Source organism: Photinus pyralis, unplaced genomic scaffold (genome assembly GCF_008802855.1).
Source record: "Photinus pyralis isolate 1611_PpyrPB1 unplaced genomic scaffold, Ppyr1.3 Ppyr1.4_LG6, whole genome shotgun sequence".
Taxonomy (NCBI): domain Eukaryota; kingdom Metazoa; phylum Arthropoda; class Insecta; order Coleoptera; family Lampyridae; genus Photinus; species Photinus pyralis.
Window position 1 is genome coordinate 34,439,095 of NW_022170663.1, and position 24,227 is coordinate 34,463,321.

Here is a 24,227-nt window from a genome sequence, read left to right on the forward strand (position 1 = left end):
ACAGCCCTTTGAATTTTCTTTCGAAATTGGTTTCTAGTCCATAACATTTGATTGAGAAGTCCGATCGAAAAAGTACGAATTGTTTTGGATTCTACGCACCAAAATTAATAAGAAAAAGTGTTTTCCCGAGAAATTTTGGTGCANCTTTTATGGAAACCGCATGAATTTTGGATTTTCCATTATTCATAAAGGAAGTTCTATTGGAAAATTCCAAATTCCAAACATGTTGACCTACTTACATTGAAGTTGATACACCTGAATTATTGTTCTTGAAGTTTGCATGTATTAACGAAGCCCTTTGAACATTATTGCTCTTATGAATTGCTTTGATATTTCTGATTCTACGTACATTACTTTTGCCGTTAAGAAGAACACCTTCCGACACTTAACTTTTGTCTACATGGTTTTTGTTGTTCCGAAGATTCATTCGTACTAGCTTAACTACATTTCATATCCTTTATATTAGTCTGTTAACGATAATTAGCGTATTGAGTTATTTAAAGTCACGATTGTTTTGTCATCGCCGATATGTACAGACGATTCGTCGTCGATAAAAATGTTGTTTTTGATTAGTTAACGTAGGAGTGTTAATTACAGTTTTAGTATACGAGTTACCTGGTTAGTGTCAAACGTTAGACATTCTACCGCCATATTTATGTTCCACGCTATTCATAATCATAATCTTTATTTTCTCCCATTAATGTACAAAGTTATGTTATTTTTAAATTACAATTTTTGGAGAAGGCACACTTATTCTAATTATAAGCGCCCCATCTTAATTAAAAATAAAACAAGTTAAATAATTCAAAATAAAGCTAACTTTCTAGTTTACCTACATACAAATTTCTAATTAAAACACATAGCCGCAATGAATGGTGAGTTAGGAATTACATTAAGTGCTATCGAATTATTGATAGAGCTTTGTGTATATTTTCTTTATCTTTTAACAGCCACAATTTTATCTCTTTTTGCCTTTGCTTAGATGTTAAGTTAATGGGAATTTGGTCTAATATGAAGTTATGTAATTTGGAACCGAGGTACATAAATGCTTTCTGAAAGGTGGTAGTTAGCTTTAGGTAGTAAGAGCTTATTTTTACAGTTGCCTCTAGTGCCTATATCACGTTTTTTGAATATAAAACTCTCCGACCTTTTATAAAATTCTTTCAGTACCTTGAAGACAAACAGGTTTTTTATTGGTAGAATGTTGAATTTTTGAAATAGGGGAAATGATCGCGTTGTCACGTTAGCGAAAGCAACTATTCGTATGACGCTGCACCCCAACAGACCAGTCCATACTCCATTTTGGAGTGGAAAAGAGTGTGATATAATTTCTTGAGTATTCACTATTCACTATATATCTCTCTTGTATTTGTTTGTTTGTGTTGTTATGTGTTACAGAAAAGGCAGGAAAGCGCTCGTCTGAATTCAGACGGCCGTGACGACCAGAGTTCAAAGGTAATATTTTTATTTTCGACGACTCCTTGATCAAACGTTTGAGTATACATTGTTTTTCGATACAATCGCGTAATTACTGGATGTATTTGAATTGCCATTTAACAATCAGCTCCGCTGTTTTCTGCGGAAACCTGTTTTGATATTGATAATTTCCAGACTACGAGTTGATCCCTTTTTGCTAAATTTTAAACGTTGATATCGATGATTTATTAAATCACCCTCGAATGTGACCACAATTATTATTTCAGTTCTACCGTTCCAATTATTTTATTTCTTTAGCTCAAGACCAGAGCAAGAATCTCTTAGTTTACTTTGTTCGCCCTTTCGGTAAGTATTCTCTTTTTTTGAAATTTACTAAAGAGCAAGTCTCGCCTATCCGGTTTACTATATTTCCTTTTGCCTCGTTTTGGCTAGTGTACAAGAACCCCACGGGCGGGTACCCTGATGCCCTTGACCTTAAAAAAGTTAAAAATATCTCCTCAATGATCAAGATGCCCTCGAAACGTCACTCGCGCCTTCGCGTTCCCTCCACGTCCCCCATCACCCCTCCGTTATGGCGTCCGAAACATCGATGCGGGGTGTAATGGGGGGGGGGGGCTCTTTAGATACCAGAGGTGCGTGCGGAGAGTAGTACCGCATCACGTTTAATATCTCCGCTGTCCGCGCACCGTCCCGAAATGATATTTCCCTAGGGAAAATCCGTTTCACTCCAGTACAGCGCATTTTTGCTCCCACACGCGCTTTTCTTCGCGTTGTCTGTACCGCGCACTTATATATAGTACATATATTATGGTTTATGGTATAGACAGTGGTATCTCCACTCCTTGACCCGCTATGAATTATAAACAACAATAAGTAGCAAACTCTCATTACTCAATGTCAATGATATACCTACTGCAACAACAATCAACAAACTCAATGCATACACTGAGTTTTGAACTCAGTTTTAATGTTCCGTGTCAGACAGTTTCTTTCTCTCTGCCTACTTTATACACGTAAGGTGGTGTTACCCCCAAAAACCGGGTTTGCGCATGCCCTTATAAATTTCCCTTTATCCCTTCTTTTATTTAATGTAAACTTTTTACACATGAGAATGGATGTCAAAATGATAGGAGTGATCTTAACACAGCCCCTCTATCCATCTCATCTCCGCGCTTAGCCATGAGCGTTTAACAAAATTCCAACTCTACAATTTTTTGTTTAATTTAACTGGACCGAATAGCAGGAAACGTAAAAGTACCTGGTTGTGTGTGTTGGGCCATGTAGTGTATTTGTACGGTGTTGCCGTTTTCTGGCGATTTTTGTACTTCATGGAGTATGACACGTTGCGGTTGATTTGGACGGTTTGTACTTGACTGAATCGTACTGGCTAGGCTGTAGCAGCTCGGACTTAGGTCCGTCTCGCTCATTTCCATGCAGTCGGTTTGCGTTTCGGAGTCGACCAAAACTGACGACCAACCGCTGGACATGCGCGATGATACGGTGGCGCGTGGAGATCCCGAGTTTGTTCGATGATGGCGTTTGCGTGATTTTAACGATGACGATGCGGAATGTACAACGGGTAAGGACTCAGATCGATTTGTCGTGTTCGAATTTGAATAAACTGGAGGCTTTGGAGGTATCTGAAAGGATAAGTTAGCATCGCGCGATAGCAAAGGAGACTCACAATTTGTGGACTATCCGGACTGGTGAGACTACACTCCGGACTGGTGGGTGTGGTGCTACTGTTGTGACCACACCGTCGCTTTTGAAACTTCATAAACGGTTGTATGAGCCTCTTTTTACTTTGCATCATCTCCCGCTTTCGCGTTTCTTGCTTTTGATGCTCAACTTGCAACAACACCGCGTGTAACTCTAAGTATAATTGATTTACTCTTTCTAATTTCCGATCGTAAAGCTCCCTAACGTCTCTTACGTGCTTCAATTCAGTCTCTCTCTTTTTTATCAGCTGTTCTTCCTTGACTTGAAATTCGTGTCTTCGCTTCTCCTGCTGCAGTTTGAAGTAGGTGATCTGGGTCTTAATTTCCTCCTTCCAGCTCTCTTGGGTTTTGAAAAACTGCTCGTCTTTGTAACTACTCAACATCTGCAAAGAAATTTTAGCACCAACCTCTACCGAAATAGGTAGGTACAATTACCTCAACTGAGGCAATTTCTAGATGATTGCAAATTAGTTTGAACGAAGGGCGATCTTTCGGGTTGAACTTCCAACACATCTGCATTATCAGCTTGATTCCCTCCGGGCACGTGGTCGGTACTGGGGGTCGCAATTTACCCGTGCCAACCATGTACATGATCGAGCTCTGCTCCATGTCTTTGTAAGGTGTTTCGCATGTCAGTAGCTCCCACAGAACAACCCCAAATGACCAGATATCAATCTTTTCGGAACAGGCCTGTTCCTGGATGGCCTCCGGCGCCATCCAAGCGACGGTACCGGCGAAACTCATTTTCGTGCTCACCTCATTCCAAGTTCTCGACGTACCAAAATCGCTTATCTTAATCAGTTCACCATCCCCAATTAGTACACTACAAACAAAATTAGTTCAAATCTATATACATCAACCGCCTTCTTACTTTGGACTTTTTAAATCTCTGTGTATAATTTTGTGTGCGTGGAGATATTGCATTCCATTCGCAATTTGCTTCGCCCATGTGACGACCCGTGCAGGTGTAACCATTTTTTGCTGATTTTTTAATAGGTCATACAGGGGTCCGTACGGGCAAAATTCCATTACAACACAATAACATGGAGATTGCGTACAAACGCCTTTGAACTTAATTATATTCGGATGATTCAATTTACGCAAATTTTTGATATCGGTTTCTTTTACGTCCGATACCTTTTTAACGGCCACAGCTTCGTTGTTTAGTTTTCCTGAGAAAACGATCCCTTGCCCTCCACAACCCAACCATTGCAAATCCGTTATGGACTCGAATGGGATTTCCCAATCGTCTAAGCATAGTCTTATAATAATTGTATTGAGTGAAGTGCGTTCAACTTACCTTGATTCCCTTTGATCTCGTGGGAGTTCGCTTTTCCAATTATCGACCATACCGGTCTAAGACATCCGAAGATGCCTTCCATCCATCCCTGTTTTAGAGCGAATGCCGGTTGGGGTGTGTCCGGCGAGCTGTCGTTGCATAATGCCTCTGGCACGCTTATTGATACTTTAGGCCGTTCGCCTGGTTGATGTATGCTCAGTTGACCCATTTCATCTTGGATGCATAGCATGCTGGAAAAAATAGAAACGTGTTAGTTTTCCATCCTACATGCGGTTTTTCACTAAAAAAGGTGGCTAGGACAGTGTGGGATTCTTTCATAATTCCCGAAACCATTTCGGATACTAGAGCCTATCAGAGTTTGAGTTGCTTCGTAAACATTTCAAGGAGCTATTTTGCCGCGTTGGGGAATATTGTAGACGTGTTCGTTAATTCCTTTTTTAGGAACCAAAGTAGTCCTACAGTAAACGAGTCAGTCGCAGTCTGGCAAATAAACATACACGGTGTAGTTAGGTAGGGGATCCCGGTTCGGGAATGAATATGTGCAGTGTATAGTGGGTCAGCCTTGTCTGAAAGTCCTAATTAAGAATAAACGCAGAAAAAATGCCTTGTTTTTGTTTTATAGCAAAGTAATACGTAGGTATTTATTTATACAAAAGATAATTAAGTTTATGTAATTCACGGACGTAATTAGTCACAGCACATTTATTAATATACTGAGAAAGGGGTGAAAAGGAGTCGTAATTTAAACAACAATATTATGATAAAAATAAAAATGGTACCAGGTTAACAAGTAATTTACTACCGTTTACGAGATGAGCCTGGGTTATCAACCTGCATGCGGACAATATGAATGTTGCCAAATTATTGACGTAACGTGCGCTTCATTGTGGATGTAGACATTGTTGTGATTTTTGTGAACCGTTACAATTGTTCTTCCCTTTCACTTCCCTGATAGTCCTCTTCCATCTTTTGAGCCTCTTTAGTTGTCACTCCATCTCCTCTTCTCCTATTTCCCCTCCCATATGATATATTATTCCTCTCTTCCGTTTCCCTTGTGCCACCTTCATAAAGTACGTATTCCAATCCCTCATTTCTCCACATCCTCTGCTTTCCTTATTTATGAACCTGCAGCAATCCGTCTCTGTTTATATTATTTCATTTCATTCTTTCTGATTCTTCATGTTTTTCTTTACATTTTTTTACTTTCCTTTTTCATCCCTCAGTTCCTTCTCCTCTAACTCTTCCTTTCCTATTCCACTTGTCTCTTTTGTTTGGCCCAATGCTGTGTTCCCACACTCTTCTTACGGCCTGTCAATCCTCTTGTAGTGATCTCCACCTGCTGGTGGTGATCCGATTCCGTCCTCGATCCTACCATAATTTCTTTCACTTCTTTTATTCCTGATGTAATATATTTCCGACCTCGCCCTTTCCACCATATATTAATGGAACGTTATTTATAAATTCGGGTTCGATTTATATCAATATTTATTAAACAAAACTAAAACACTATAAAATCCGTACAATTTATATCGATTATTTATATCACTCACAAATTTATATCGATTATTTATATCACTCACACTTCGCAATTTATCTTTCCGTGCTCGATGTTTACGTACTCGTTCGGTAGTAGACTGCCGCGATGTTCGGTCCGCAACCATTTATACACGCAAGCAATGTAAGTCCCGAACATTCTCGAATACGCGTAGAAAATTCCAGAGCGCTAAAGGCGACGTCATGTCTGGAGCATTTCCGTTACACTGCCCCCTTCTTAATTCTGGACGTCTCGTTCAGAAACTGCGTTAGTATTACTTTTTAATGCCTCGTGTCGGAATCTGCAGTCAGAGCCTGCTCGACAAACACCTTTCTTGAAAAAGTAACAGTCCACAGTTTTGCGGAGGGTCGTCCCCTGTGGGTTGAAGCAGCATACTATAATTCGAACGCTAGTGTTTCTAAAAATCACTTCGATCATGGTTCGCACTATTTTCCAGTCCAACCCATCTAAACCACATCCAATCTTCGGGATCGCCAAGCTATTTATGTCATAGTATGCCATGAGTTTCTTTAAGCTTTTTAAAGCAGACCAGAGGTTTTCATAGGTGGGTTTGCCTTCTGACGTTTTCTTTGAAACCAAGTACAACAAAGAGCGTTGACTATCTTCCAAGCGCAGTACTTTACCCACTCGTGGTCTTTGCTTTAACAACTCGTCCATTCTTCCAAATCTTTTCCGGAATACGGAAGCTATACCTCTATCCATGCGAAGGTCTTCGGCGACACAATGGGCGATGGAAACGTTAACCGGAAGCTCAAAAATATTTTGGCAAATTTCCTGAGTAACGCCAAATCGAGCTTTCTTCCGCTGGGCGTAATTTGACATAAAATCGTTAAAGTTTGGCTCGATCCCAAAGCTGCGTTCCTCTTCTCGAATACCTCTAACGTCTTCGTTGTTGTTGAATCCGGCATATCGTGCGAGTCGATTAATGTGGACAACTTTCGGTTTCCGGTGGTTCATTCTGATACGATATATCACGTCATTTATTTTCTTGATCACCTCATACGGACCTTCCCATTGTCTTTGTAGCTTGGGAGAAGGACCCCTTCGTCTCTGTGGATTGTGCAGCCATACCAGATCTCCAGCTTCAAAAGTTTCATTGGCCGAGCGGAGGTTGTATTGATTTTTCATGCGATCGCTGGCAATCTGAATGTGACTTCTAGCCAAGTCGTGAATATCGTTCATCTTCGCCTTTAGTTGGTCAACATAATTTTCACCTGCGACATATTCTTCATGGGGTTTACGCCCAAACTCGAGATCACATGGAAGGCGTAGTTCACGACCCAACATAAGGCAGGCAGGAGTCTGATCCGTGGTCTCGTTAACGGCTGATCGATATGCCATAAGGAACAGGTGGAGGTACTGGTCCCAATTTTTCTGATGTTCTGCCACGACTTTTGAAAGATATTTACCCATCGTTCGATTCATTCTCTCCACCATTCCATCTGACTGAGGATGAAAAGGTGTTGTTCTGGTTTTATTGGCTCCTACCAATCGACAAACATCTTGGAACAAAGCCGATTCAAAGTTCCTTCCTTGGTCTGAATGGATTTCTATAGGAACACCAAAACGTGCAAAGAACTCCTTTACCAACACTTCTGCAACTGTTGCTGCCTCTTGGTTTGGAATGGCGTAAGCTTCAGTCCACTTTGTGAAATAATCCATAGCCACTAGGATATATTTATTTCCGCCATCTGTCTCGGGAAACGGTCCTGCGATATCGATAGCAACTCGCTCCATCGGACTACCAACGTTATACTGCCTCATGGGTGCCTTCTTCTTGGAAACTGGTCCGTTTCCAGTAGCACATAACTCACATTTTTGACACCATCGCCGGACATCTTCTTTACGGTTGACCCAATAGAATCGCTGACGTACCCTTTGCAACGTTTTCGTAATACCAAAGTGTCCTCCGGAAGCGCCGTCATGCAATTTTCGCAATACTTCCGACACTTTGCTTCTAGGTACTACTAATTGCAGCGTCGATTCGGTGCCATCTTCACTTTCAAGGGTCCTATACAACAGGTTGTCTTTCAGAGTCAGGCTATTCCATTGGCCCCAATAACTCTTTACTTCAGGACTTGTGGCACTAATGTCTTGCCAGCCCGGTCTTTGTCCGTGGCGCATCCAATTCAGAACAGTTTTTATACTTGGGTCGTTTTCTTGGGCCGTTTTGATTTCGCTTGGCTTCCACTCCTCACTCTCTACAGTTGTTCGTCGCAGATGGCCTGATGGCCAATCTTGTCTTCTATTTTAGAACAATGTGTGCAGTTGTCCTTGCACGGTCTTCTTGACAAAGCGTCTGCATTATTGTGAACTTTTCCAGACGACGAAATGTTTACAGTGAAGATCGGGGTTTTGTTTCTGCAGGTCGACGATAGCCCCTTCCTGTCGACCTTTCTTAGTTTTCCGGCTGCTGCAATGGTTTTTGGCAGTTGCGGCGAACGTGTCCAATCTCGCCGCAATTCCAACATCGTGGTTCACGTTTCTTTGCCAGTGACTGTATTGCTTTATTGATCTTTTCTTCCACTACTTTACTGACCTTTTCTTCCACTTCTTTACTGACCTTTTCTTCCACTACTTTACTGACCTTTTCTTCAAAACTTTCAGAGCCACCTTCCTCTTCGATTGTTCTTACCCGGCTGTCACTGCGAGGTTCCACCATACGTACTCACGCACTCCCATGACTAGCTTTCTTGGCGGCTTCGAATTCTAACGCATGGGCCAAAGCTTTCTCAATTTTGTCGTGCCTAGCCAGTCTCAAAGCCTGCTGGGCATCTCCATCACGAACGGCATCGATAAATGTTTGTACAGCCAGTTGATCAAGAAAGCTCTCCGGTGCCGTAGGGTATGCCAATCGAATCAGTCTAGCGATGTCCGCTTCAAGTTCCTGCAAACTTTCTCCAGGTTTCTGCATTCGGTTCTTGACTTGGGCATAGTAAACTTGCTGAAGGTGTTTATCGCCATATCGCATTTCGAGTCGCGCTACTATTTGTTGGAAGTTCTGTTGATCCTCGGGGATGGTCCGCAACACATCCAGAGCATCTCCTCTCAGAGCAAGAATCAGGGCTGTAGTTTTGTCTTGAATAGTCCATTTATTTGCCGCAGCCGCTGCTTCAAACTGTCGAACGTACGTGGTCCAAGGAATCTTACCATCAAAAGTAGGTGGCTTTACTCGGGCTTGCTGAACGTCGCCTTCTACTCTTGTATTTGTTTCTGGGTCGACCTTCTTGTAATGAGTAGACTGTAGCACCTCAAGAAGACGGTCCATCAGTAATTCATCTGGGGCACTACTAGTACGCTCTTCCGTAGTCAGTCGCAAGAATTGCTCGCGCAGCTCTTCATACTTGTGCTCAATCTCAACGAATGTTGCTTTAAATGTTTTGGAAACTTCCGTAATTCTATCTTCAACTTTTTCTTCAATTGATGTAGAGACTTCTTCGATAATCTTTCTAGAATTTTCCTCCATCTTCTCGAATTTCTCTTGAATATTTCTAGAATTTTCTTCCAACTTCTCGAACTTCTCTTGAATATTTCTAGAGTTTTCTTCCATTTTCTCGAACTTCTCTTCAAAATTTCTAGAATTTTCTTCCAACTTCTCTTGAATATTTCTAGAATTTTCTTCATTAATCTTTCTAGAATTTTCTTCCAACTTCTCGAACTTCTCTTGAATATTTCTAGAATTTTCTTCATTAATCTTTCTAGAATTTTCTTCCATTTTCTCGAACTTCTCTTCAAAATTTCTAGAATTTTCTTCCAACTTCTCTTGGTTGCTTTTTATTTCTTGTTGCAACACCTGTTGGCCATTTTGGATTTGCTGGAGCAAATTGAGTATCGTTTCTTCCATTTTAGCGGCAGCAGATCTTGTTACAGGCATACACAAGCACAAGCACTTAAATTAATCTTACTTTTAATTAATTTAATTAACCCCACACCCTGACACCAATGTAACGTTATTTATAAATTCGGGTTCGATTTATATCAATATTTATTAAACAAAACTAAAACACTATAAAATCCGTACAATTTATATCGATTATTTATATCACTCACAAATTTATATCGATTATTTATATCACTCACACTTCGCAATTTATCTTTCCGTGCTCGATGTTTACGTACTCGTTCGGTAGTAGACTGCCGCGATGTTCGGTCCGCAACCATTTATACACGCAAGCAATGTAAGTCCCGAACATTCTCGAATACGCGTAGAAAATTCCAGAGCGCCAAAGGCGACGTCATGTCTGGAGCATTTCCGTTACATTAATATCCATGTAAGGTAAAAGTTTTATCTGGTCAGATGTTTGGCGTTATTGGACAAATTAATTGGCCTTGTTTACTAACAATGCCACGTCAAAGATAATCAATGCAAGTGTTTGGAGTTCGGGCGATGGCGTTGAGAATAGCGAGCGACGACGGCGAAAAACGATATGTAACTTATGAATAGAGGTGGTTTCCACTTTAAATACGAAAAATTGGAAATAAACGATGATGTTTTCGGGTCGATCGGAAAAGCGCATGTCATTGCTGCGCTAAATTTTACGGGAAGTTTTCGCCAGATAAAGAAGTTTAAAGTCTTGCATCTGAAGTCACGCGATCAGTCATTGTAATTACTTGTTAACTCCATTAAATAAGTTAAATGGATTACCTAAGTTGCGTGTTCAACAGAATGTGAGTTTTAAAAGCTGTCAGCTTTGTGTAAAATGTTTGGTTCGTCGATGTCTCGATGTCCGGACCAGATAATTCGAATTTTTAACTAAATTGTGAGTAGTAGGTGCTTCAAGTAAATGTTAGGATTTTGCATTGTGTCGGAACCCAGTCGCGCCCCGAGATAAACAAAAAAAATAATAATGGTGTAATTTGAACTAGATAAGGACGTGTCTGTTGGGGAGTATTTTGACTGAATACCATTACACACAGCAACATTGTCTCTGTCTATGCTTCCGTTCACTATTTACCATCCACTCTTCTGTCACTTCTAATAGCAAATCTACCATTTTATTGCATTCTTTATCTCTTTCTCTTGCCCGTTCCTCTTCGCTACCCATTCTCCTTTATTCCCATCTAGCGTTTATAGCTCTTCTCAATATAATTCCCCCTCTCGCCCCTACTGTCTATTTCCATTCTTAGTTCTCTGATGCAAATCGTTATCACTCTCATTCTTTTCCTTTGCATATGTACCTGTCACCCCTTCATGTCCCCTCGTCTACACCTCCACCCCCCAAATTCCGTAATTGATACTTTTACCACTTTTCTCTCGCATCTTTTTTCATCCCTCTTCGCGAATTAGTTCTTTAGGCATGCTATCCTTCATTTGTTCCCAGTTCTTCTGTTATATCAATGCTTCCAGCAATTCTTGCAGTTAGCCCGGGGTGCGAGTTCATACTTCAGCAGTTGGGTCGGGTCATATTTCGGTAGCTGGTCCGGGAGTGCTATATTTCGGACACATCTGCGCATGCGCCAAGTTGAAGGTCATTCGCCCCGTGCTAGATGGTATTTCTCTAATAGGCTATTGGCTGGTTAAGTGTCATTGATCTCTTTGAATGCGGAATTAGATGCCTAACCTGAACAGAAAATCAACGGAAACAGGTCAATTTAACAGAAACAGGTCGGTTAAATAGAAACAGTTCTATGTATTAGAAACAGGTCTGTTCATCAGAAACAAGTCTGTTCACTTGAAACAGGTTTGTTCATAAAAAAATGTCTGTTTATCAAAAGCAGGTCTGTTTATTAGAAGAATTTAAAGAAGAAACGAAAGATACCAAAGAATCATGACCTTTTAAACGTTGTATACAGAAGCCGAAAAATTAAAAATCCGAAGCATATGAAGAATCCTAGTAGTCCGTGCAATCTGAAAAATAGACAAAACTCCAAGAGCCTGAATCTAAAGAGGAAAAGAAGAATCTGAAGAAACTGGAGCATCCGAAGAAGTGAAAATGAAAAATGTAAATAATGATCCTTATTTTTGGTATTTGTAATATTTCCTCAAGAAGGTGTACAGACAATCACCCCTGTGATGTATCACCCACCCATACTAAATAACGCAAAATAATTAATCCTGTTTGAAAGCTAAAGAATTTGAATAAGGCGCATCCAATCAGGCCGTGAAAGCCGAAGGAAGAATGCAAAAATCGGGGCAAAAATCTTAAAATCGGAAAAATTGAAAGAAATAGAAGAATCCGAAAAATTGAAACAAGAATCCAAAAAGTTAGAATATTGAATATGAATATGAAGCGAATCATACTCATAAATAGCAATGATTGCGTGATTGATTGTTTATCTACTATCAACGAAAGTAAGTGCAATTGTACCTATCACAAGCCGACACTAGAACTAGGTAACGAGTAACTATCATTCTAAGACCAAACTTGCTACGGAAAATATAAAAAAAATATGTATGAACCTACTGTGGCAACATATGCCTTAAAAAAATTATGCAACAGTAAAATTAACGAATAATTAATCATCAATAAACAATATACGATCCTCTGACCTCAATTAATTCACTTACACAGTAATTCCGCAAAAATCTGAAAATCCTCGTCCTTCTTACGCGACGCCCCCCAATAACATTTCAAATGCACCAACAAAGATTGCACAACTGAAAATAATTTTACGATGAGGAAGTGCTTAATTAAATAGCCAATTTAAAAAAGTGTTACATAGATAAGAAAAGCAATACTTTTGTTTTATTTGGGGGAGATAATGTAGATAGTAGAATAGTTAAATGTAAGACCAATTAAGGAATTTATAGGTTTACTTGCGGAAGAAAAAGGAAAAACTTCGGGAAAAACTAAATGATTCTTCACTTTTTTAATTACGTCAGAAATGTGAATATTAAGTACCTAAGTACCCATTGAGAACGTATGTTTCACCTTTTCCCAAATTTTTAAGCGCCAACTGAATATAGGTAGTGCTCAATTATTAACCGTAAGGTTTTAATTAAAAATGGGGGACAAAATCGCAAATCGAATTTGGGTATTATAGTTAAAAACGTTTTACTCGATAAAACGGGTGTCAGGCGCAAAATCTCCCATCAAACACAAACATTTTCTTTCTTCTTAAAATTGCGCTCAAAATATACTTACAGATAAAATCTTCTTTCTACAAGCGTAGTACCTGTACTTTATCGTTAAGTGCTTAGAGGAATTAGTAAGACCCTTCAAAGTATCTGATATAAAATACATTTCGATCAGATCGGTCGATTGAACTACAAATAATTGAAATTTTAATGTACCACTTATTTTTTTTAATCGATTTGAATTAGAAACATGAGGGTTCCCAGAATCCGGCGTAACCGTAAACTGATTTTATTTTAAAATAATCACTTATGGTTATGGTTTGATAAGATAGGAATGCAAGGTTCTCCACGAAATTCAGCAGTTTTCCTTATGAGCTGTTAGACGAACTCCTTTTTTTCACCTAATTGCTAATCTAAATCCTAGAAAATTTAATGTTTTAGTTTCAATTAAAATTTGTGTAGATTTCTTTCCGCCATATTGGAACAAAAGAAGATCGCGTTCGCCTTTTGAACACACCTTGATTTAAAAAAAAAGGATTTTTTCGGAAAAGGCGATCGATCGGAATCTGACAACATTGAGGTAGATCGTCAGCAGTTCAAGCTGAACATTTCTATAACGTAACTGAGAATAAATCAGCAGCTATCCTTCAAAATAACAAAGACTAAAACGAGTGCAGCTGCGCCGCCTCACCTCGCTACCTTACACATTTTTGAGGGTTTCTTTGGCTTCCTTGACAATGGTAAAAAATTCAAGGAATTATTTTCGTGAAATATTTAAATCTTTATGGCATCATTTGACTCAACACGAGAACATAGTTTCTACTTCCGTGCAAAACATACAGTTATACCGAGCGATAAGAAATACTCCAAAAAATGTTAAATGAACTCTAGGTAACTATATAAAAAATAATCAACATAAAGTCACAACACAGTATAGCTTGTAAAAAGATTTAGGATTCCGAATGAATTCCAAAATATTTTCATGAATACTATAAAAATTACATGAATCCTAAAATAATTCCGTGAATTCCAAAAGAGTCCCATAAATTTCATAAGACTTCCATTAATTCCAAGAGGTTATGCACCAGAATTCGATTTCAAAAAATGTTGATTGCGAAAAAAATACCTCGGGTCCGAAATTCATAAACGCGGCACATAACACTGTAGAACCATTTAACTCAATCTGTATCGTCAACTGTAACCAAGCTACTCATGAGAGAATTTTAAGACCTACAAGAAAATGCATATAAGTATACACCGTGTCCAAGGTAAGGATGTCTATGAAGGGGGTCACGGAAACCGTAGAATATACGAACATTCTTAATTTCAGTTCCCTTTGGTATCGAACTCTGTATGAGAATCTTACACCCCTATCCTGTGTTCCCATATTTTGGAAAAGAATGTGCAAAGTTGTTCAGTAATGAACTGGAGGTCTGATAATCAACAATAATCCGCTTTTTTAGGTGTCTAAACATTTTGTGTAGATTAAATATTTAACAATTATCTGTTTACAACTCGCCAATAACAATATTAACCGGTTCGGTTTATTTATAATGTGATTACAACACGCCAATTATCGAACTTCCAAGATAGCAGTTGATGCAATTTATTTTAAACGCACATTCGGGTGATATAGCCGTAACAGTATCGTGAAAAAATGTAGGACACTTTGTCTAGTATTTTGCTCGCCCACAGGCGATCTTTTCGACATGCAAGCTTGCGGTTTGTTATTCAAGAAGCTTGTCAACATAATTTATTACGTTTTGTAATAATTGCACGCAATTTTTAAGGTTTTGTTGCTAATTTGGCGTGATCATCGTATGATCGACTTATCGCCCTCATGGTGTGCACCAGAAGTGCGATTTAATTCTTATCCGAACACAAGACCAAGATTTCTTTTCTGGGTCGTATCTAGATGGGTCTATCCAATTCTAGGCAGGTTAGTTTGCAATTTTTTTTAATTAAATCACTCCCTTCAATGGACTTTGTGGATAACCACTGTAGCACCTATATTCCAAATAGGATCCATTGTCTTTATTCCAGATTTATTGATTCGTTAGTTTGTGCATATCTAATTTTTACGACAGTGCAATGACACACCCTTTCATAGTAAAATATTTGCCACGTTTTACGTTTTCGTGCAAGGGTGGTTGCTCGGGTGGTTGTATACGCGAAAGGAGAAAGTGACGGCAGCAAAGTGATCAATAATAATATAACACGATTCTCGGAACCTATTTTTATATCGCCCATAACACGCAGGGTTATTGATTATGTATATTTAACCCTCAAGTGTGTGCAAACCGTGGTGTGATACTTTTCCACATTCCTAGTCTTTTTCGGAGGTTTGATTTTACTCAAGGAACATATTTGTATAGGTATATGCAAGTTAAACAAAGATTGATCATTTAGGCTTAAATAAGGGATGTTCAAAAAGAAAAGTTACAAGGTCTTCTCTGAAAGGCGTACAGTACATTTTAACTAAATCTACATTGGGGTTGCAACTGTAAAGCCACAACCCTGAAAGCGCAAATCCGAAAGAATTGTACGCCATCATTTTCTACCAAATTTGTACGAAATTCTGAAAATAATACCAGTTCTCGATTCTTAGTTGTCCTACCAGTATAAAGCGCCCTACTATAAATTTTAGGTGGAACTTAAGTTCGTTCGCGGCTCCACGCGAGTTTTTCATCGAGTTTTTCTAACACCAATAAAACACACTCTTCGCTAAATTACAGGTGGTTGACTTCACCTCGCTCGCAAAATAAAAAAACACTCTATGGTGATTTACAGGGGACCGAATTAACCTCGCTGACAGCTTCGCGCTAATTGTCTCGCGCGGTTTGACGCTAACAACTTTCCATTTTTAGCGCATTTCCACAAAAATAAAATAAAAATGCGCTATTGTGGCCACTTTGTCCGTCCGTCCGTCCGCTCGTTTTGCGACGCTACTAGTTCTTTATCTTAACAGCTATTGTTCTACTTTTTTCGCTATTTGGTTCGTTATGGTGTCGAGTCTTGTACCAAGGAAGGAATTTTTTCTGTACCGTTTACAAAAAAAGTTATTGTAAAAAAAAACAAAAAACCGTTTTTTACATGTTCCATAATTTTACACTTTTGCCGTTTATTAACGACCCTAGAGATTGTTTATAATTTTGCATTGCTATCTGTCGTCTGCCTGTTGGTCTGTCCGTCTGTTCCTTTGTCTGTCTGTTCATCTATCTGTCCGTGTGAACGATAACTTTGTTTAGAAATGTTCCATCGCTTTTACATCTCCGTTAGTTATGAACTGAATTGCATGAAATTCAATATGGGCATAGCTTTAGCCATATAATACGCAATGCCCAAAGTTGAGTCGAATCGATTCAAAATTCACAGTGCCCTTTTCGCATCTCGACCATTTATAAACCGAATTGCAAACTTTTTTACTTATAAAAGTATTTCAATGAAATTTGATACATAGGCACTTGGAATAAAGGAAAATCTAGCGCCAGTTTCAAAATTTTATTTTGCGCATGCGCAATGCCAACTTTTTTTATCTATGGAAGCATTTAAGTGAAATTTGATACTTAGGCGCTTGAAACAAAGGAAAATCTGACATTATTTTCAAAATTTAGGTTTGCGCAGTATTAAAATGAAATTCTTCTCATAAACTGAAATTGAAGTAGCACGTCAAAAATGGATTGCACCTTTGCAACGCTATCTTTCATATTTGTGGCCGGATTTTTACGATTTTAACAGAAGTTGCATCTTACAAGTGGGAAATGAATGCAAGTGGAAATGCGCTTTATGTAAATCGTTTACGATTACTTTTTAACTTGTTCCTTTTTGAGTGACTGCCAATCAAAACTCTTGATGCCATGGTGACAGCATTCAGATGCTGAAACCACACGTTTAATCATCATCATAAATAAAAATCAATTCTTTTTGACAAGATTTATATCAACTTAAAATTCTCACTAGAGTACAGATTTAGAGGTCCCACAAGTCAGCAGAGCCATTTTGGAAAAATGAAGGACGAAATACATCAGAATTATAGGCTGATTATAGGCCCTTTTTGGACACTTGAACAAATTTTCAGGCGGCATCCTCTAAGAAAAAAACTATGGCTCTGCTGGCTAAAGACGAAGCTAGCTGACCACTTGTGAGATTTGCTTCGAAGGCGAAAAATTCAGATCACAAAATTATAGGCTATTTTAGGCTTTTTCTAGACACTACAACAAATTTTCAGGCGGCATCCTTTAAACAAAAAAACTATGATTTTTATTTATTTATTTATTTATTTATTTATTTATTGTTCCTCTTGTTCTAGGCCCTCAACAGGCTTACGCCCAATTACAGAGTGACCCGCATAATGCTTTTTAGAGGTGCCCCTGCAGAAGGTTTTAAGTTGTTCTATACTACTCCGGTATTTACCTTACGAATTAGGAAAACTGCAGGAAAACCTAATTCGGAGTAGCCGGCAGAATGCTCGAAACTGATCTAAGGAAATTCCCATCTCTGCCACAGATGAAAAATTCACCTCAAACCAGGTTCGAACACCCGACCTCCGGATTTATACCCCAACGCTCTATACCACTGAGCTATAATGCCGTTTGCTGGCCAAAGAAGAAGCTAGCTGATCACATGTGCGATACGTTATGCGCATGCCCAAAATTTTGCCTTGTTATTAATATCGATCCATTAACAGTGACTGTATGAAGACAGTGTGGTCATATTGTTAAGTTGGTAATCTTTACTTAGCGCACCTGCTAATAGACTTGCGCAGTTAGTATGCGCTGTACAAGTTGTCGTTGTCGATACACAACTCGATATACAATAAATGTATGTGTCGTAGTGTTCTGATTCTGATCTTTTCCTCTTTACTTTCTCCCGCCGCTGTGCAAATATCAACACATATGCTCTATTTCCGCCATGTTTTTCCCATATTCTTCATTGAGCTGATCGGTTTAATTGAATTGGTAGATTTTGGCATTTTTCTATGGTTACAATATTATTGCCACAACTGTTTGTGACTTGATCACCTTGGATTCCAAGTTAATTTCCGCCAACCCGATTTATTTGGTTAAAATATGGCGGATATCCCCCCTTCCAATAAAAAAACAACACCAAAGTATGACCAAACTGCCTCTATACAGTAGGTATACAGTCACTGTAGATCCATTATAAGTAGTGATGTGGATTGTAAAATAACGATTTGTCAGTTACATAAAAAACGGTTATATTACGCGTAACTTACAAGAGGTCGGTTTTTTTATGTAATTTATGTATGTCTTTTATGAAATGTTACGTAACTTACGTTTTTTATGTAAAAAACCGTAATTTTTGTAAGTTACATAAATGTAATACCTATTTGTTGATCGGTAGGTACCTACTACCACAGACCATAAACGGTACTACCAACGTAAACGATTCACCGTTGAATCTAGTTTGGTTTAATGAAGATGATACAGCATCTAATTCGCGACTGGAACTTCTTCCTCCAAACGACGCGTGATGGCGAAATACCTACTTGGGTATTTTATTTAATACACCAAAATATATACTTTAACTAGTGTTTTTGTTTTCAAACACTCACAAAATTCAAAAAGGTTTATGGAATATTAAAAAAAAACATAAAAAACATAAATGACAAGTAATTTTACAAAAATATTTGTAAATTACATAAAAAACATAAATTACTGGTAATTTTACTGTAAAATTACGGTTTCTTTTAATAAATGGTAAGTTATATAAATTACATAAAATATATAAAAAACATAAAACAATTGGTAATTTTACACGTAATATTACGCACTTTAAAAAAAACGTGTAATTTAACATCACTAATTATAAGTCACTAAATATAGAACGCATGTTTTTTGCCCAAAAATTGCGGAAGTTACCAGATTCTAGTAACTTTAATGTTAGGGATTGTTCCACCTGTTTGGAGACATCTGTCAAGTAGGTATTTGAAATTTGAATTTTCTTTTACTAATAAATCAAATATACAAGTTGTTGCGTTTCAGGTTTTAAAAAAAGTAATGTTAAAAGTGTCTTAGTTGTCTATGCATCTTCTCTTATATTATAGGAGAAGAAAAGTTGAAACGATATTCCTGAATTGGAAAGAAGTACAAAAAAAAATTAAAATTATTCGTCTCATTATATTATTAACGAACCTCGAGATCGTTTATAATTTTGTATTGCTGCCTGTCTGTGCGTCTGTCTGTCCGTCTGTCTGTCAGTGTGTAGAAATGTCCGATCGCTTTAAAAATTGATATACACATGTTCTTCAGGATATAACAAAGTTCGCAATTGTTTTTCGGCTACGTAGACCAACGGGCCAAAAAGTTACAGACCAAAAACTGCGCAAACCTCCAAAAAGGGTTTCTAACTCTTGTTACAAAGAACATATGAATGTCCGGTTTGTTAGTAAATATTCCTTAAACTTCAGGCAACTATGCAGATGCAAATAAATACTGCGCATGCCCATAACAACTTTTGTATTTGCGCAATCCTAATTTTTTATTTGTTAATATATTTAAATGAAATTCTGTATCTAGGCACCTCGAATAAAAGTGAAACTAATGCCAAATCAAAAAAAATTGTTTTGCGCATGCGCAGTCGGTTTTCTTCTATTTGTTAAGGTATTTAAATGAAATGTTGTATTCAGGCACCTCAAATAAAAGTAAAACTAATTCCATTTCAAAAAATTTGTGTTACAAGCTATGCTGATCAGGTGGGACAGAATCAACCCCTTAGGGTGTATTGTAAAAATGATGTATGTGTGAAGATCTCGAGGATCGTTTGGTATTCAGTTGTATCGGATTTTTGAAATATAAGTTAGAGTTTAAATAAATATATTAATTGGGCGAAAGCCCGTTGAGGGCCCAGAACAAGAGAGGGACAATAAATAGGGAATAAATAAATAATTTTTATTTAACCACTACATCTCCGAGAGGGGCAAAATCAAACTGATCTGGATGATAGTTTTTTTTGTTTAAAGGATGCCGCCTGAAAATTTGTTGTAGTGTCTAAAAAAAGCCTATAAATAGCCTATAATTTTGTGATCTGAATTTTTCGTCTTCGAAGCAAATCGCAAATGTGGTCAGCTAGCTTCTTCTTTAGCCAGCAAAATCATAGTTTTTTTGTTTAAAGGATGCCGCCTAAAAATTTGTTGTAGTGTCTAAAAAAAGCCTATAAATAGCCTATAATATTGTGATCTGAATTTTTCGCCTTCGAAGCAAATCTCACAAGTGGTCAGCTAGCTTCGTCTTTAGCCAGCAAAGCCATAGTTTTTTTCTTTAAAGAATGCCGCCTGAAAATTTGTTAAAGTGTCCAAAAAGGGCCTATAATCAGCCTATAATTCTGATGTATTTCGTCCTACATTTTTCTAAAATGGCTCTGCTGGCTTGTGGGACCTCAGATTTAGGATATTTCATGTTCTCAACATCCGGCGTACCCAAGAGAGGTTGTTTTTTTAAACAAAATTGTCAAAACGATAATTTAGGAAATGTAAGGGTGGCAAATCTTTCTTTTTATTATTTTAGAACGCTTGAAAAGTTTTCTTGGATTAAATTGCAACCTAGCAGAGCCCCATTTCAGAAATTATGGCGTGAGAATTTTTTATTATTCATAGAATAAGTACACCATCATTTTTAATAATAAAAAAAAACGTAGTGCGTTTAACTGAAGCATGAACAATGAACATACGAGACTATGTTTATTTCTTTCTGCATAATAACGCAGGTGTTCCCTATTATTTATTTATACATGTAAACAATACCTAATTATTTCTGCACAATAAACGTTGTTTACGTTAAAAGTTCCCCAACATTCACAAATTCACTCGATACCTATCGGCAACTTAACTTATATTTGACCACAACCTACGGTTCTTATAACAATAATAACCATTCACAAATTTGCACTTTTACTCGAAAAAGCCATTATAACTTCTTAATGCATGTGATAAATGTATATTCATTATTTAATGCGTGCCGGCGGCGGGTAAAACACGATTTTATAATATAATTAATGTACCTACATGTAGACAGAATGAGTCACATAGCGTGGAATACCGTAATTGTTATAACTGGCTGCGTAACAAATAACTAATGGCAAATTGATAAGGTGAATGCATTCATTTTTTTCCTTCTCATGGGGCGAGCCTCACGTGCAAACGACAATAAACGGCATTGTAGACATAACAAAGATATACGCTTCCAGATTTTTGCTCCTTTGTAGGCAAACAAGGGTGACATTATTACCGTTACGAGTCACAGCACAGGTTGATTTACGGAATCGAATTTAGTAATACCGACAAAGCGAAAGTCCACTGTCTACTATTGAGATCGGCCACAACAGCCTTGTCAAAAAAAAACCTGTTCCAAAACGGTTTGGATTCCATACAAGAGCATTCTATGAAATTTTTGAAATATTTAGGATCTTGGTCTCAAAGAAAGTTCATGATCATCTCCTAACAGTAGCATTGTATTCCAATGTTGATTCTTGGACTGTGACTGATTATAAATAAGTAAGGGGAGTCAATTTTTTTAATTTCTTTGGAACTTCCTTTGCGTTTTAATTATTTTTTATCCGTCTGTCCTTACTTTCACTCATTTCCTGGACCACGTGAAACAATATCAGACTTGCCCCACATGATAACATTGACGACGCGCATACTCATAATACCGTCTCACTTTTCTTCTTGTTTATTATTTTGATAACGAAAACCTCAACTTGGTTAGTATAGTACCATGTCAACATTTTGCTTTATATAGAAATGGTACTTTAGGTTTAGAGAATAGTTTCAGTAGTTTTGGAGATCCGTTTACATTACTTCCACAACACTCAACAAGTGTCCCCTCTATGATCTGCTAATTTTCTTTGACAAACTTACCGTACACGCCGTTGTGTCACAATGATTTACTATCGTCCCTTTTAGTTTATGTGTCTGCTGATAAATATTTGGGCAAAAATACTGTACAGAATATAAGCGTGCTTAAAAATAGCTGATTACAATACGAGATGACACACAAGATACGAAGAATCGCATACGATTTTCAGTAGGAGAATTTTTTGCTACTCGGCTCGTATTCGAAAACTAGACTTTTGATCCGGCTCATATTCAATAGCACTGATCCGTGAACTCGTAGAAATCGATTTGCGAAGGTTTCACTTCGCTGTCTCTTTTCGTTCTCGAATTAGATGAGGAACAGACAGACAGACGGACAAAACCATCACATAAGGGGAATTTTTTTGTTTCGAAAAATTCCCCTAAAAAGCGTAGGCACAAGGTGTCGCAAATAGCTTCATTATTATTATGCAAGAGTTTAACAAGCTTTAATCTGTCAGAGAAGATTTTTTTCAATGTCCTTAGTTTTTTAGATGTAACACAAACTTGGGTGTTTTTCTTATGGAACACACGACATTTTATTTATTCATTTCATCATAAAATTTCCTTTCAAATAATACATTACGCTTCATATTTTTTGTCAAGCCAGATATTAAACTTTTTCATTTGTGCACAGTGTGTAATAATTACTATTATGTTTATTTTATAGCAGATTAATAAAGTGATCACTTTAACCCCAAGGGCAGATAAAGTGAAACAGATGATTGTGCATTCTACTGACATCTGTCATTTTTATTTCAAATGGGACGCGGCGAACGAAATAAATTGAAGTTCAAAACTGAATACAACTCTGTTTCTATGGAAACGACCGCGACGGCAGATCGTAAGCGTGCTATTTTTGACGTCTAAATTAATTTCAGAATTGTCAGAAGCTTTACAATGAATTATATGGCTTCTGCTATAATAAGGTTTTGTATTATACGCGACGATGAAGGGATACTAACCATCTCGTTAAAGTTAATTCACTCACTGAGTGAGAATTATTACATTCAACGCAAGTTCCGCGAGTTTTACAGTAAAATCAATTAATATCTAGAGAGGAATTAAGTAACTGTGTCATTTATTACGCAATAAAGGGAATTGTTGTGCAACCAGAGGACGTTAAAACCTCATTGTGAAATACGCGCATTTTCATCGCATAATTTAGATTCGTGTTCGGTCAAGGACAGATTAATTAAACGCGCTCGGTTATTTTTCGTCACAAAAAATTCAGCTGTGTCGCCGTTAGTGAACAAAAACGATTAAACTTGGTTGTTGGAATACGTAACTACGAAGTTGAAAAAACATTAACCCAAAGTGGAAAACCTCAGGTTTAGTAAACAAACTTTATTTACTGCAAAACTTGTGTCTTTTTCTTCGCATGGGCTAGACAGAGATAGCAGCATAATTTGTGTACACCACACAGGCGACCAATTTTGCAGTGGGCGGCTACCTGCGATGAATCACGTGACTGTTTTTATACTAGAAGAGCAATAGCTACTAAATCATACTATTTACGAGGTACAGTGATTGATAAGCATTTATTAATTATCAGGGGTTAAATAAAATTTGCTAATCTGAAATCGGCTTTAAAAATGTAAATTTTCTAAAAGTACCTTGGAGAGTTCCTATAATCCTATAATTCGAGTCCTTTGAATCTAAACCAGCCGGGAGGCACAAAATGACGTATCAAAGAAATTTAATCAAAATCCGTCCGGCTGTTTAGGAGGAGTTCAGTCACAACACACATACCGAAAAATTTTATATATAAACATCGTAGTTGGAACGATTTTAAGGATGCTTTCCGCAAATTAAGGGTTTAAAGTTGACTTTCTTTAGAGGGCACGATTTTAAGTCACGTATTATAAGGTATGCAGAGTAGAGCAGGTTTCTCGATAAATTTGGTCGCTCTATTGCCTTTTAACTCGATGGTCCGGATACGCCACTGGATGAGAGAAAGATGGGCGCGCCAGTTTAGCGAGCGATTACGCAGAATTAATGGGTTACACGTGACACTTTCTGATGACAATCGATTTTCTAAACTAGGGATTGGTTTAGGAAGTTTATTGATTGAACAAATAAAGATGACCGCTAAAAATCGATTAGCCACCATTTTTAAGGTGTAATTGTAACATTGGAAAAAGTGAGGAGTAAACGTTAGGCGCTCAAGGTGAAACTGTGTGGCTCGTGACGATAGGGTTCGTGTTTAGTGCCGCGGAAGCGCCAAGTTACGATGGTGCTAGAATTGTTCATCGAGGTCCATAAGAGATCGTGAATATTTTGAGTCAAATTAAGAAAAGAGTGTGCACGCCACTAAGGGACGATAC

General features: G+C 37.8%; 1 protein-coding gene across 4 annotated transcripts in view; it reads right to left on the bottom strand.

Annotated features, from left to right (window-relative positions):
* Positions 1-152: 152 nt before the first annotated feature.
* LOC116174843 (mitogen-activated protein kinase kinase kinase 12-like) overlaps positions 153-24,227 on the bottom strand; it is a 70,773-nt gene continuing 46,698 nt past the window's right edge. For all 4 annotated transcript variants that reach the window (XM_031492849.1, XM_031492851.1, XM_031492850.1 and 1 more), the window contains 6 exons: positions 4,456-4,685; positions 4,027-4,405; positions 3,591-3,978; positions 3,122-3,538; positions 2,696-3,077; positions 153-2,641 (listed from right to left, as the gene is read on the bottom strand). In XM_031492849.1, coding sequence (XP_031348709.1) covers positions 2,625-2,641; positions 2,696-3,077; positions 3,122-3,538; positions 3,591-3,978; positions 4,027-4,405; positions 4,456-4,685 — 1,813 coding nt within the window. In that variant the 3' untranslated portion in view covers positions 153-2,624. The remainder of the gene's footprint in view (positions 2,642-2,695; positions 3,078-3,121; positions 3,539-3,590; positions 3,979-4,026; positions 4,406-4,455; positions 4,686-24,227) is intronic.